Source organism: Schistocerca piceifrons, chromosome 2 (assembly GCF_021461385.2).
Source record: "Schistocerca piceifrons isolate TAMUIC-IGC-003096 chromosome 2, iqSchPice1.1, whole genome shotgun sequence".
Classification (NCBI taxonomy): domain Eukaryota; kingdom Metazoa; phylum Arthropoda; class Insecta; order Orthoptera; family Acrididae; genus Schistocerca; species Schistocerca piceifrons.
The window spans coordinates 294,058,038-294,073,353 of record NC_060139.1 but is presented as its reverse complement, the minus strand read 5'-3'; the positions used below and the strand labels follow the sequence as shown (position 1 = coordinate 294,073,353).

At 39.5% G+C, this 15,316-nt stretch overlaps 1 protein-coding gene across 1 annotated transcript in view; it reads right to left on the bottom strand.

The window, feature by feature from the left end:
• Positions 1 to 216: 216 nt before the first annotated feature.
• LOC124776241 (pyridoxal-dependent decarboxylase domain-containing protein 1) overlaps positions 217 to 15,316 on the bottom strand; it is a 75,741-nt gene continuing 60,641 nt past the window's right edge. Inside the window, exons 13-16 of the mRNA XM_047251106.1 lie at positions 9,470 to 9,698; positions 5,818 to 5,970; positions 4,758 to 4,919; positions 217 to 3,698 (exon numbers count right to left, since the gene is read on the bottom strand). Of these exons, the coding sequence (XP_047107062.1) occupies positions 3,463 to 3,698; positions 4,758 to 4,919; positions 5,818 to 5,970; positions 9,470 to 9,698 (780 nt within the window). The 3' untranslated portion in view covers positions 217 to 3,462. The remainder of the gene's footprint in view (positions 3,699 to 4,757; positions 4,920 to 5,817; positions 5,971 to 9,469; positions 9,699 to 15,316) is intronic.

Here is a 15,316-nt window from a genome sequence, read left to right as displayed (position 1 = left end):
TTAATGAACTCTAGCTTCATAGGTGTTGCAGGTGTCTTACGAGTGAAATCAATGCTATTAACAATTATTGTACCAATCTAAAAGGAATAGGACAGGTGAAATCATAGTTTTTTCTCAGGCACATTTAAAAATAAAATTCTAGAACTACTTTGCATACTGAAAGTATAGTTTACATGTTTGGTAGTTTTCTTATTTATTAAATCTATGAAAATAAATAACAAAATTCAACAAATGCAGTATTTCATAATCAGAGGCTGCATTAATTTCCTGTACAGTGGCAAATAATTAAATAAATACATGAAAAAACTGCTTGAATTTCTTGTCGTTTTCTGGAAGTAAACATTACATTTTATAAAATAGGAGTAGTACAGTTGTTATTGCTGTTACAATTGTTGTTGAAAAATAGACAAACACTCTTATAAGTCAGCTTCTTAAAGATTGTTCTCGAAAACTTGGTGTATCATTTGCAGTCTCTTACAATGCAGAGACTCCAGGCTGCAGTACTGGAATTCCCTGTTTAATCCACTGACAAAGTCCTTCCAGATGCGTGAGTTTAAACATGTTATGGAAGACATATTTGATGCTTGATTTAAATACTACAAGAAAATATGCCACTCAAGAGTTTACACTGTAAGAAAATCCACAGTACACAGAACGAACACATACTCACATGACGGGGGTGGGGGAGGCAGAGAGGGAGAAGGGGAAAAGAGAGAGAAAGAGAGAGAGAGAGAGAGAGAGAGAGAGAGAGAGAGAGAGAGAGAGAGAGAGCTGCCTACAAGCAATGCAGGTTGGAGCAGCAGCTGCAGCAGTTTCACAGGTACAATTAATAGCCTACTGTACTTCAAATTTACAGTAAATGGAGTGGAGTGGGAAGGGAAAGGTACAAGGACTTTAAAAATAAAATCAAATGAAATACCCATGACCCTGGGAAACGAGACACAGATAAGGGCAACACTGAGTTGAATTATGAACTGAGTGACACATTAGCAGAAAAATCTATAGCTTGGCAAGGCAAAATAAATAATACAGCTGGCAAAAGTAAAAGAACACAAATGATGAATGAAGAAATTAAGAGGAAGAAAGACCTAGCCACAAATGTTTGCCCATTTATACTAATCCTACTACTCATTCCTCTTTCCATACTTCTGTTCAATCTTAAGTTTTCACTTCCAGTTTCACTTTATTACTTCCAACTTTATTGTTCTCTCTGTCACAGATAGGCTCCATTTTGATTGGTTGTCACCAAACAAAATGTCACCAGTCACATTCTACACTATTATCTTCTTTTCTCTCTCACCACCTGATCTTCTTTGCTAATCTCATTTAGTTATATTCTACAGTGTTTTGTCTACCTAGAAGAAGGAACATACACTTCCGTGCATTTTAGCTTTTCTTTTTTGTGCCTTGGGAGTTGCTTTATCCAAAAGTAGTATCGATTATGTCTACTTCGCATGGTGTTTTGTTTCTGATTGTTTGCTAAATAGCTTATCATACCTACATTATTCAACAGATGGATATAAAAGTAACTTCTATTAAAAATTCTTACAATTAGACATACTTTTCAGTCTCACAATAACATGTGAACTATTACAACCAGGAGAATGGCTGGCCATCTAAAAAAATAAAAATAAAAAATTAATGTAAAACACCAGAAGAAATTGTGACTACACTATCATACATATAGTTTTTAGCTGATTTCATACAATTCCTTCAGTAGCAACTGATGAGATCCAAAAGATTTAAAATTTGATCTACATGGTAGCAAGTGGAATTTCAATGAAGCTCACATGATTAATGGCAATAGTAAGTGAACTGCATCAGACTGCATCAGGGGGTAAAATGAAACAGTATATTCACTGCAATTACTGATTGTCAGTATTAAACAAATGTGAATTATTTAAGCTTTGTGCAGAAAGAACCTCTCTTGCAGACCCTTTACACAATGTTTGTCAGTGTCACTGAGGTAAGGGGTATTTTGATCAAACTGGAAAATAAATGTCTACACTCATGTGCACAGTTACAGAACAATAAAAATACAAGGCACTGAATAAGGCACTGACAGCACAAATAAAACACACACACTACGATTCATAAATAAATCACATCATAAGTATGAGAAGTACATGATTTTGCAACAGAAAAAAATACTGTGGTTTGGTACTTTTAATGGGAAGTGAAAAATACTTGGCAATGGCCAAATTAATGTTCTTTGTGGTCACAAAACACACGCCTGCACTAAATAAATACTTCCTGCAACTGAGACAGTCCTGAAATCATTTTCTTTTTCTGTCTTCTCTCATCTCATTACAATTTTTCACAGCAAATACCAACAGTTTTCCTCATCTATTACATCAAAGTTGGAGATTTCTACAGACAAATGAAATGATTTTATAATTTCAAACTTCACAAATTTCATATAGAGTATCAAACAGAAAAATGGGTTTTATTCCTGTATTTCCATAGGGTTCATAGAGATATTCATTTAGTCAACCATCATTATGGGAATTTTTTCCAAGTCAAATACAGTTTGAATGTTACCCAAATCTGCTGAGCTTTCACATATGACAGTATTTCTAGAAAATTGATGGTTAATGAATTTATAAATCCATTCAATATTCTTTATCAATAAACTGTGTGGTACATTCACCAAAGTTTCTGTAACAAAGCTGTATTTTTAAATCTGAAAGTGGATTACCATTTAGATACCAAGAACTTATAATCAGACATGCCCATAAACTGTAACTCAAAAAATGTATTTCAGTAAAAAGATTATGAGAAAAATCAGAGCAGTGCTATTATTGTCCTGATATACTGCAGCTGTCAGCGGAGAGACCTAGCTAACCCAAATCATTTTCTTGGGTTTAATATACACTAAACTGCACAATAAATGTAGCACCATAAATTGTCAATCTCTCTTTGTGGCTCACCAAGGATGAACATGTGTATCATCATATAGTCATTCTGTATGATCTTTAAGAACAGAATACACACAGTACCAAAGAATAAAAATTACATCTAAATGTGCAATTCAATATGTCAGTGGAAAGCAGTATTTTACCAAACAGAAAATTTATAAAAGCATAAAATGTAAACTCCCTATCCAGCAGCCCTGTCCCAGACAAATAGAGAACATTCTCATGGACTATCAGGACAGGCATAATGTCTGGCAACAGTAATGTTCAAGTACGTCGCTTCTCAAGTGATTCAGACAAGTTTAGCAACACAAGATAATAACCAGGAAAGCCTTTCACAAGAGAATTTCTTCTGGACTGTGATGTGAATAAGAGCTCTCATCCAGAACAGAGCTCCATCACACTCACGGTGAGAACAAAACTCTACCTGCTCCTCAGCTGCTGGTAGCAGCACAAATGCATAAACAGGCATTATTGACACCTGGCAGCTGTGCTGATAGCTCGTGCATGATTCCAATAATAATTAGTTTTAAAAAGACAAAATTTTCTATGGAGTAGTCTGGTGTTGCTCAACAGGAGTACTGCTGACAGCTCCAATGGGAGTGGTGTGCGACTGAGACTGTTGTGAACTGTGCGATGACGAACGTGAATGTTTGCCGCTGGGGGGAGCGATCGGAGTCTGCACCTGCGGTTGCGGCGGTGATCGTGTGCCAGGCGCTGGGGGCACGCCCTGCTGCAGCTGCATGTGGTACCGGTAGATATTCTCTGTGCTCTCTACGACACCTGCAGTGAAAGCAAGCAACAACAAAAGTTAAATGAGGATAATGAAGTGTAGTGGAATTAAGTCAGGCAATGCTGGGAGAATTTAAACACTTAATTTTTAATTATTTCTTTAACATGATTGGATGAAATCAGTGCAATTATAGCAGCAAGTCATAACAATTCATACCAATTCAATTTTATAAATAAGAAACAAATTGTTAGAACTCTCAAGTTTTCATTCTGCTTTATAGGGATTTCCATTCCCCTTGTTTATGTAAATCACAAAATCATTTCAGCACATTTGTGTCATCATTGGTGTATCATATTTTACCGAAGTCTTAATCTCTGTAAGATTTGGTTTTGTAGGTATGTTATCTTGCAAAGAGAGGAGCAAAAACACAGTACATTATTTTTAGTGAGCAGCACTCATGTTTCACCAGTAGATTTGAAAACACTATTTTTACATATGTACAATATATACTGTGTTTTGAAGTTCTGTGGTAAAGCTTGTAGCCCACTGACAATGGCACAAATGTGCCGAAACATGTTTGAGTGATAAGAAAATATTGTGGTTTGCATAAACAAGCATAATTTGCAAATATTTTATTTTTCATTCGATAACTAGTTTTGGGCTGTGACCCATTTTCAAATCAACATAACAAAGTCGAAAATGGCATTTCCAAAGATGTCAACAAAATGTGTAATTTACATTTGCAGCACATACTCCAGCATGGTGCAAGTTCTTACAACTGCTATAGTTTATCATGCAAACAAGGTGGTTGTTACAGTATTAAAACCAAAGGATGATGATTTGCATTCTGCAATTAGCAGTGTCCGCCTAGCATATTTACTATTACCATTGTTGATTTTTTTATCACCTGATACTGCATACCTACTCTCCTTTCAACTCTATTGCTGGCAAAAGCATTTACTTACGTTTGCACAGATAAGACCTTATTTTCACCTTCTGCAACTTGCTCACACAAGACATAAATAATAACTTAAACTAGGTTTGCAACATTTGTCATCGAACACATAATGAATTACCAACAAGCACAAGTGCAGTTGCAGACACATTACCTGCTGTAAGATTTAAGCTGCGCCCTTTGATACCTCCCTCTTTGCTTGGAGGTGACCACCAGTTCACGAGACTACCAAATACTGGAACATGCCTTAGTATACCCTCTTGCCACAGCCTTTCTTCATTTTCCTTCTGTAAATCTAGTGTAGCTGTTTCAATACCTGTAAAAATTATAGTACTAATGCAGTAATGGACTTGGAATGTTACAAACTGCACTATACTTATAGAGGTTCAAGCAACAATTACATAACCTTGGAATTTGCTGTGCAGCTATATCAATTATCCCTAATGATTACTCGTACTGCCACCAATGCCCAAATAGTTATGCAACCATATCATCTGATAGATAATTCTGAAGTATAAGCAGTCATATTTCACAAAAATTACAAAGCAGCTCTTTAAGATGGTTACATTTGTTGCCAGTAAGCTAAAATTAACCTACAGAGGTTGCTTAAAGGTATAGTTGTGGGTGATACTTTTGATAGACTGGAAATTTCTGCATCACTTGTTTTTGCACAAATGTACTAAAAGCATAGAAATCATAGTCTTCCAAATGATAATGCTATTGACTTTGCTTTATGCAGGTTAGCAATCACACTATTTGTCATCTATCTTATGGTTTCTGCCAATTCAGAATTAACGGGGTTGAGGGACAAACAAAAGTGTGTGAACAATGGATGACACCTCTGCAGGCATACGAAACTGATAAGCTATTTAATTACTCTTCGAAAACTTTACAAGTGATAAGTGAGAACACAATTACGATAATGGGTAGTTCTGGTAAAATGTAAATAATCTATAAGTAAAGGTAACCCAACTTCCTGAATATGAATAGGAGAGATGTAGAGGCGACGACAGGAATAAAAACAGCAATGTTAACTTCGCTAACTTTTGGACAAATCGTTTTTCATTCTAGAAAAGTTTTCAGTCTTGTTTATGTGCATTTTTTACAACTCAACAACTCTAATATTCAAACATAACCTTAAAACATTTCAGATTCTGTGTACACTACTGGTCTAAAAAAAGAAGTAATCCATTTTAAGCGGGAAGTGACATTACCTTTTTTCACTATCTCCGTCATTGTTTCAAGGAAACGTGAAGACTCTTCAACTTCTTGCCCGAAACTGACCACCAACCCCAGCAACTCCTCAACATCTGTTTCTGCTGTCACCATGCCAAACCTTACACAAGCCAGGCCATCTGGTCCCTCTCCTGCAGACAAAATTCCTTCCAGTTCATAAGTACTTCGATGAAGGTCAAAGAAATAATATATGCATATCATTCTCCACCAAAAGTGCTTCTAATGCACCCAATTTTTAAATCTCCATACATCTCATTAAAACTGCCGAACAATTAATATTATCTTCTCTTTTAACTATTGTTTTGACTACCACTGTAAAGACACTCAATAATTATATAATATGGTATCAACGGCGGAACTAAACTGTTAATTTTGACAGCACAAGAAACTGCACAGGATTAATACTTCCTTGACAACATTTTCATAACACAAGAAACTGCATTTCGGTCATTAGCAATTTGTTGATATATCCAGGTACCTGGTGAACAAGCTTTTTTTAAATACACTCCTGGAAATGGAAAAAAGAACACATTGACACCGGTGTGTCAGACCCACCATACTTGCTCCGGACACTGCGAGAGGGCTGTACAAGCAATGATCACATGCACGGCACAGCGGACACACCAGGAACCGCGGTGTTGGCCGTCGAATGGCGCTAGCTGCGCAGCATTTGTGCACCGCCGCCGTCAGTGTCAGCCAGTTTGCCGTGGCATACGGAGCTCCATCGCAGTCTTTAACACTGGTAGCATGCCGCGACAGCGTGGACGTGAACCGTATGTGCAGTTGACGGACTTTGAGCGAGGGCATATAGTGGACATGCGGGAGGCTGGGTGGATGTACCGCCGAATTGCTCAACACATGGGGCGTGAGGTCTCCACAGTACATCGATGTTGTCGCCAGTGGTCGGCGGAAGGTGCACGTGCCCGTCGACCTGGGACCAGACCGCAGCGACGCACGGATGCACGCCAAGACTGTAGGATCCTACGCAGTGCCGTAGGGGACCGCACCGCCACTTCCCAGCAAATTAGGGACACTGTTGCTCCTGGGGTATCGGCGAGGACCATTCGCAACCGTCTCCATGAAGCTGGGCTACGGTCCCACACACCGTTTGGCCGTCTTCCGCTCACGCCCCAACATCGTGCAGCCCGCCTCCAATGGTGTCGCGACAGGCGTGAATGGAGGGACGAATGGAGACGTGTTGTCTTGAGCGATGAGAGTCGCTTCTGCCTTGGTGCCAATGATGGTCGTATGCGTGTTTGGCGCCGTGCAGGTGAGCGCCACAATAAGGACTGCATACGACCGAGGCACACAGAGCCAACACCCGTCAACTACCCTGGCCAGCAAGATCTCTGGATCTGTCCCCCATTGAGCATGTTTGGGACTGGATGAAGCGTCGTCTCACGCGGTCTGCACGTCCAGCACGAACGCTGGTCCAACTGAGGCGCCAGGTGGAAATGGCATGGCAAGCCGTTCCAAAGGACTACATCCAGCATCTCTACGATCGTCTCCATGGGAGAATAGCAGCCTGCATTGCTGCGAAAGGTGGATATACACTGTACTAGTGCCGACATTGTGCATGCTCTGTTGCCTGTGTCTATGTGCCTGTGCTTCTGTCAGTGTGAACATGTGATGTATCTGACCCCAGGAATGTGTCAATGAAGTTTCCCCTTCCTGGGACAATGAATTCACGGTGTTCTTATTTCAATTTCCAGGAGTGTATAACAACTGCACCAGCTGATAATCTGTTAAATTTCCGGTCTTTTTAACTGGTTACATACACATAGCGGTAAGTAGTGTCATTATTGACTTTTAAAATAATGCAACAAATTAAAGAACAATGGTGGCCCTACTTCAGTATAGTGGGCCCCAAACAATGACCATCCATTTTACTGAAAGAGGAAGACACACATTCTTGCTGATTATAGAAAGAGAATGTGAGCCTGAGAATGACATACACCCAGCAACACACACAGCAGTTATGTGTCAGCCACACAAACCTGCAGCAAACAAGTTAACATCCCATCAATGGTGATGAGGGAACACAGGCAGTAATTGGGCAAGAATGAGAAATGAAATCGTCCATTACCTTTTCAGAGGAACCATCCTGGCATTTGTCTTAAATAATTTTGGCCATGCAACACCTTGCCTGGTAAGGTCCGGTCTGTTTTTGAGAAGATTTTAAAGACAAATGGGAAGAAATGTAGAACACTGTTATATATGTCTGTTGCAGAATTATGGAACATGTTGTCTTGACATATGATAACTCTTTTTCAGATCACGAGAAGTAAAAAGACTGGGTGCAATGCTGGAATAAGGGCTGTGTAGTGCTGGAATGGGAACAGGGGATGGATGAGGAAAATGACTAATGAAGGTTGAGGCCAGGAGGCTTATGGGAGCGTAGGGTATATTGCAGGGCAAGTTCCCACCTGCACAATTCAGAAAAGCTGGTGTTGGTGGGAAGGATCCATATAGCACAAGCTGTGAAGCAGTTATTGAAATGAAGTATGTTGTGTTTGGCAGCGTGCTCAGCAACAGGGTGGTCCACTTATTTCTTGGCCACAGTTTGTCAGTGGCCACTTGTATGGACAGACAGCTTGCTGGTTGTCATGCCCACACAGAATGCAGCACAGTGGTTTCACAGGTAGTCCTGCCTTTGATGGGATAGGCGATATTTGTGACTTGACTGGAGTAGGTGGTGATGGTGGGAGCATGTATGGGGCAGGTCTTGCACTTAGGTCTATTACAGGGGTACGAGCCATGAGGTAAGGGAGTTGGGAGCAGGGGGTTGTGTAGGGATGGATGTGTGTATTGTGTAGGTTCGGTGAACGGCGGAATATCACTGTAGGAGGGGTGGGAAGGATAGTGGGCAGGACATTTCTAATGTATTTATGTCTGTATATATGTCTTGAGGCAGTGTACATCACACCCCCACCAAATCATGAAAGGAAGAGAGACTGTTCCTTACTATATTTTCACTGTTCATTCACTAAAATTGCAACAACAGGCATAACGATGAAGCTTATTACTCGTTTATTACTAACTCTATTCATAACACATTTTGCAGACAGTACTCACATACACCACTGAATGTAACTGCAAAACTATATCACAGGTGTATGACACACGGTTTGGGGGAGATGGCATTTATATACTGGATTTGATTCCTTAAGGAATTGGGGATGGGGGTTAAATGGTAAATATATTAACAGCAAATCATACATGCAGTCTTAAATAAAAAACTGACATTTCCTTTTTTGTTTATGAGTGCACATACAATCTGCTGTCAGGATACATACGATCACAAGTACATGACACTTGATGATGACTATATGGTCAAAATTATCCAATATTGAGAAACAACACACACAATTATAAAATACACACCATATGTCTTCTCACCAGCTAAAGTAGAGGGCAGACAACAATTAAAATTAACGTATGTATTCTTGTTATATGATAAAAGACATTAAAATGATTACAGAGTCACGGTTGTAATGCAGGTCTAACAAAAATTCATTATTCAAAACTGCATGCCCTAAAGATCAGCAAATAACAGGTTGTAAAGGCCAATATTTATGCAGAACAGTATATCTGAAGACTCAAAAAAATATTTTTAAAGTGCTGCCTCACCCAAAGAAAATGCAGCATCTGTACTCCGCAGCTGTTCGACGAGCGATACATTGAGTTTATTGAGCTCTTCTTTGGCCTGGTCAGTAAGTAAAGTTTGCCACGCTTCTGGCACATAGCGGACACCACCCAAGCCGGCCCATCCTTCCATTTCAACCAAGCACAGATTTGGCGTAGATGACACAAGTCGTTGAAATGTTGCTTTATGTGCAACTGTTGCTGAAAGAATGTCCTGAACAACACATACACACAAAACATTGTAATGGCAAGAACAATAAAGAAAAAGCAGAAAGTACATACATCATAAGTTAACATCTTCCCCACAAATTTCACAGTGACTAACTGTTATTCTTGAAAATAACTTATTTCCATCCTTTCAAATGAGACAAGAAAATAAAATTGATCAGAACATTTTAATAATTTCTGACACATAAAAATGAAAGATATCACAAGAAAAAACAAGAACAATATTAACAATGACACAATTCACATATGCATGTATTCAGAAAACACAGAATACTGCAAATAAAGTTTCTGATGGGACGTTAAAACATTACAAAAATTAAGAAGCAATGCTTCTAGTGCATAAATGGTTTGATATATTGAAAGTGTGAAACACACAGCAAGTCATCGCAGAATGAAGGTACGGTAAGGAGATGCAAGTTTGCCACAACAGCCAGAGTCTCAAGTTTACAAATCACGTGACATCCCTCACTGAAAGCTAGCAATTTCTGAAGTGTTGTGGTTTTTATATGCCACACACTTATCAGCTGCACATGTATATGGCTGACTTCCCTCATTTCTGTCTATAAGAAGCTGAGAAAAGTCTATTTACAAATACATTGTTGAGGGTGCTAGTTTGTCTCTGGTAATGGAATGTAGTTACAACACTAAAAACTTCAGGCCAGGAGAACATGTTGTAAGAAATTTGATTCATACTGATAATAGCTGCATAAAACAAATCTAACAGCAAGAGACAGATATATCAAAAAGACAATTCACTTGAGTAAACTGAAAATAACAGGGAGACAATGACCGGCCTGCACACAGTACTAATTTTCAGAAGCGTTAATTCCTTCATCATGGATGAAAGAAGGATGTGATGGGACGAAGGCTGTCAGTCACACAGATCTCGTCATTCTTACAACAGGAGTATCAGCCTAGGGTCTTAGTAACCTGACCCTCTATTATAAACTTTCCCAACCTATCCACATTTCCTCCCTGTGCAAGAACAGTTGCAAAAGCTAGGAATGTTTTGTGCCAGTAGCACCTGAATTCCATCTCTAGAAAATAGGAATTGGCCAGTAATTCTGTCTCTCTGTAATTAAAAATACTGGCTGTACAAAAAGTCCCATATTCTTATAGGAAATAGTACTGGTGAAATTTAGGAAAAAGGTTCTTTAACAAATTCATTCTTACACATCCTTATGTTCTTCCACTGAATGAACTGTGAATTATGAGATACATTAATTGACTATGAAGATCTGCTCATAGAAGTGCATGGTTTTTGCCTTCAGTAGCTCCAATTCATTGCACACTTGTTTCAGGTTAATTATCTGGTCATCACAATACTCATTCCTCTGTATCCAGAATGCAAACTGTGATAACTTTACTCAACACTCTTGCCCTTGTTGCGAAGAACCTTGTACCTGCAAGTCATTGGAACAATTTTCCGAAGATTTTTTCAGACGAAATACCACATTAAGGATTTCCAGCAGTATTGGCATTGTTGTGTGGCATATATGACGTGTGCCAGTTGATTAATACTGTTGGCTAAACCATAGCAGAATATTATGCCTGCCACTTCTCTGTGTATGTTGTTCATACTCTACTGAATCATTAATCTTTTTTCTGATGCCAGCACAACCTCTATACGATATGTATGGAAAGGTTGATGTAGGGCACAGTTTTAGGTGTTATTTCTTACAACAGCATCACAGTCAGTGGGCTACCAAACACAACCAATAAAGCAATGAACATAAACAAGACGACAGCCTACTCATCCAAGTACTCACTTATTGGCACAAGTAAAATGGTCCATGGCTCAATAAGCATATTTCTGGACATAGGATGTATTCTCTATGCATTTTTACCAGTATTGTCTTCTACAAGAATACAAGACACTTTTAAACACCCGGTATATGAGGGTGTCAATAGTCCTGATGTAGTCTGTGGAACTGTAATTAGATGTGGTAAACACTGCAACAGAGTGCTGCAATAATGTTATCACATCATGCTAACCCTGCGTCCATTGGACAGACTATTGTAGAAAAAGATATAATTATCCTGCCGTACACCCTACGGGCGGGGACTACTCAAGAGGACGTCGTTATCAGGAGAAAGAAAACTAGCATTCTACGGATCGGAGCGTGGAATGTCAGATCCCTTAATCGGGCAGGTAGGTTAGAAAATTTAAAAAGGGAAATGGATAGGTTAAAGTTAGATATAGTGGGAATTAGTGAAGTTCGGTGGCAGGAGGAGCAAGACTTTTGGTCAGGTGATTACAGGGTTATAAATACAAAATCAAATAGGGGTAATGCAGGAGTAGGTTTAATAATGAATAAAAAAATAGGAGTGCGGGTTAGCTACTACAAACAGCACAGTGAACGCATTATTGTGGCCGAGATAGACACAAAGCCCATGCCTACTACAGTAGTACAAGTTTATATGCCAACTAGCTCTGCAGATGATGAAGAAATTGATGAAATGTATGACGAGATAAAAGAAATTATTCAGGTAGTGAAGGGAGACGAAAATTTAATAGTCATGGGTGACTGGAATTCGTCAGTAGGAAAAGGGAGAGAAGGAAACATAGTAGGTGAATATGGATTGGCGGGAAGAAATGAAAGAGGAAGCCGCCTTGTAGAATTTTGCACAGAGCATAACTTAATCATAGCTAACACTTGGTTCAAGAATCATGAAAGAAGGTTGTATACCTGGAAGAATCCTGGAGATACTAAAAGGTTTCAGATAGATTATATAATGGTAAGACAGAGATTTAGGAGCCAGGTTTCAAATTGTAAGACATTTCCAGGGGCAGATGTGGATTCTGACCACAATCTATTGGTTATGAACTGCAGACTGAAACTGAAGAAACTGCAAAAAGGTGGGAATTTAAGGAGATGGGACCTGGATAAACTGAAAGAACCAGAGGTTGTACAGAGTTTCAGGGAGAGCATAAGGGAACAATTGACAGGAATGGGGGAAAGAAATGCAGTAGAAGAAGAATGGGTAGCTCTGAGGGATGAAGTAGTGAAGGCAGCAGAGGATCATGTAGGTAAAAAGACGAGGGCTAATAGAAATCCTTGGGTAACAGAAGAAATATTGAATTTAATTGATGAAAGGAGAAAATATAAAAATGCAGTAAATGAAGCAGGCAAAAAGAAATACAAACGTCTCAAAAATGAGATCGACAGGAAGTGCAAAATGGCTAAGCAGGGATGGCTAGAGGACAAATGTAAGGATGTAGAGGCTTGTCTCACTAGGGGTAAGATAGATACTGCCTACAGGAAAATTAAAGAGACCTTTGGAGAGAAGAGAACCACTTGTATGAATATGAAGAGCTCAGATGGCAACCCAGTTCTAAGCAAAGAAGGGAAGGCAGAAAGGTGGAAGGAGTATATAGAGGGTTTATACAAGGGCGATGTACTTGAGGACAATATTATGGAAATGGAAGAGGATGTAGATGAAGATGAAATGGGAGATAAGATACTGCGTGAAGAGTTTGACAGAGCACTGAAAGACCTGAGTCGAAACAAGGCCCCGGGAGTAGACAACATTCCATTAGAACCACTGATGGCCTTGGGAGAGCCAGTCATGACAAAACTCTACCATCTGGTGAGCAAGATGTATGAGACAGGGGAAATACCAACAGACTTCAAGAAGAATATAATAATTCCAATCCCAAAGAAAGCAGGTGTTGACAGATGTGAAAATTACCGAACTATCAGTTTAATAAGTCACAGCTGTAAAATACTAACACAAATTCTTTTCAGACGAATGGAAAAACTGGTAGAAGCGGACCTCGGGGAAGATCAGTTTGGATTCCATAGAAATGTTGGAACACGTGAGGCAATACTAACCTTACGACTTATCTTAGAAAAAAGATTAAGAAAAGGCAAACCTACGTTTCTAGCATTTGTAGACTTAGAGAAAGCTTTTGACAACGTTAACTGGAATACTCTCTTTCAAATTCTGAAGGTGGCAGGGGTGAAATACAGGGAGCGAAAGGCTATTTACAATTTGTACAGAAACCAGATGGCAGTTATAAGAGTCGAGGGGCATGAAAGGGAAGCAGTAGTTAGGAAAGGAGTGAGACAGGGTTGTAGCCTCTCCCCGATGTTATTCAATCTGTATATTGAGCAAACAGTAAAGGAAACAAAAGAAAAATTTGGAGTAGGTATTAAAATTCATGGAGAAGAAGTAAAAACTTTGAGGTTCGCCGATGACATTGTAATTCTGTCAGAGACAGCAAAGGACTTGGAAGAGCAGCTGAACGGAATGGACAGTGTCTTGAAAGGAGGATATAAGATGAACAACAACAAAAGCAAAACGAGGATAATGGAATGTAGTCAAATTAAATCGGATGATGCTGAGGGGATTAGATTAGGAAATGAGACACTTAAAGTAGTAAAGGAGTTTTGCTATTTGGGGAGCAAAATAACTGATGATGGTCGAAGTAGAGAGGATATAAAATGTAGACTGGCAATGGCAAGGAAATCTTTTCTGAAGAAGAGAAATTTGTTAACATCGAGTATAGATTTAAGTGTCAGGAAGTCGTTTCTGAAAGTATTTGTATGGAGTATAGCCATGTATGGAAGTGAAACATGGACGATAACCAGTTTGGACAAGAAGAGAATAGAAGCTTTCGAAATGTGGTGCTACAGAAGAATGCTGAAGATAAGGTGGGTAGATCATGTAACTAATGAGGAGGTATTGAATAGGATTGGGGAGAAGAGAAGTTTGTGGCACAACTTGACTAGAAGAAGGGATCGGTTGGTAGGACATGTTTTGAGGCATCAAGGGATCACAAATTTAGCATTGGAGGGCAGCGTGGAGGGTAAAAATCATAGAGGGAGACCAAGAGATGAATACACTAAGCAGATTCAGAAGGATGTAGGTTGCAGTAGGTACTGGGAGATGAAGAAGCTTGCACAGGATAGAGTAGCATGGAGAGCTGCATCAAACCAGTCTCAGGACTGAAGACCACAACAACAACACCCTACGAAACAATAGATTGGTGTTAAAAAAGTTACTGCGGAAATTATATTCTCAGCCCAAATATAGTGACACTGAACTTGTGAAAGACCTACTCTTATTCTCCCAATCCCTGAAATGGAAACACTTCTTTGGTGCCAATCCCTCCAAACAAAGCCAACCAAATTCCAACATTGAACCCTGCCTCTCCCAGATGATATCACCATCCAACTGCAATCCCCCCACCCATCTTATCATCTGCTGGTCACCTTCCAGGAATTCCTTACCTCCAACTTACAACTTAGCCTCACAATCCTTCCCCAGGTCCCTTTCTCAGAATACTAACCTTTCAGCAGATAAAAGAATAGCCATACACAACCCCAAAACAAATCCTGACCTAATCATCCTACCTGAAGACAAAATCCCGCCATTGTTGTTATGAATTACAGTGACTGCCAGTTATCTGACACTTGCACCAATAGACCGACAGAATGATCCCACTCAGAAGTCCAACACAACACTGAATCCCTGCTTAAAGCCTTAGGCCTTTCCCAGAACCTCTTCCCTGAATCCATTTCTCTCCTCACCCCTATGACACCTCACGCACCTACCTTCTACATGGTCCCCAAAATCTACAAACGCAAAAATCCTGGA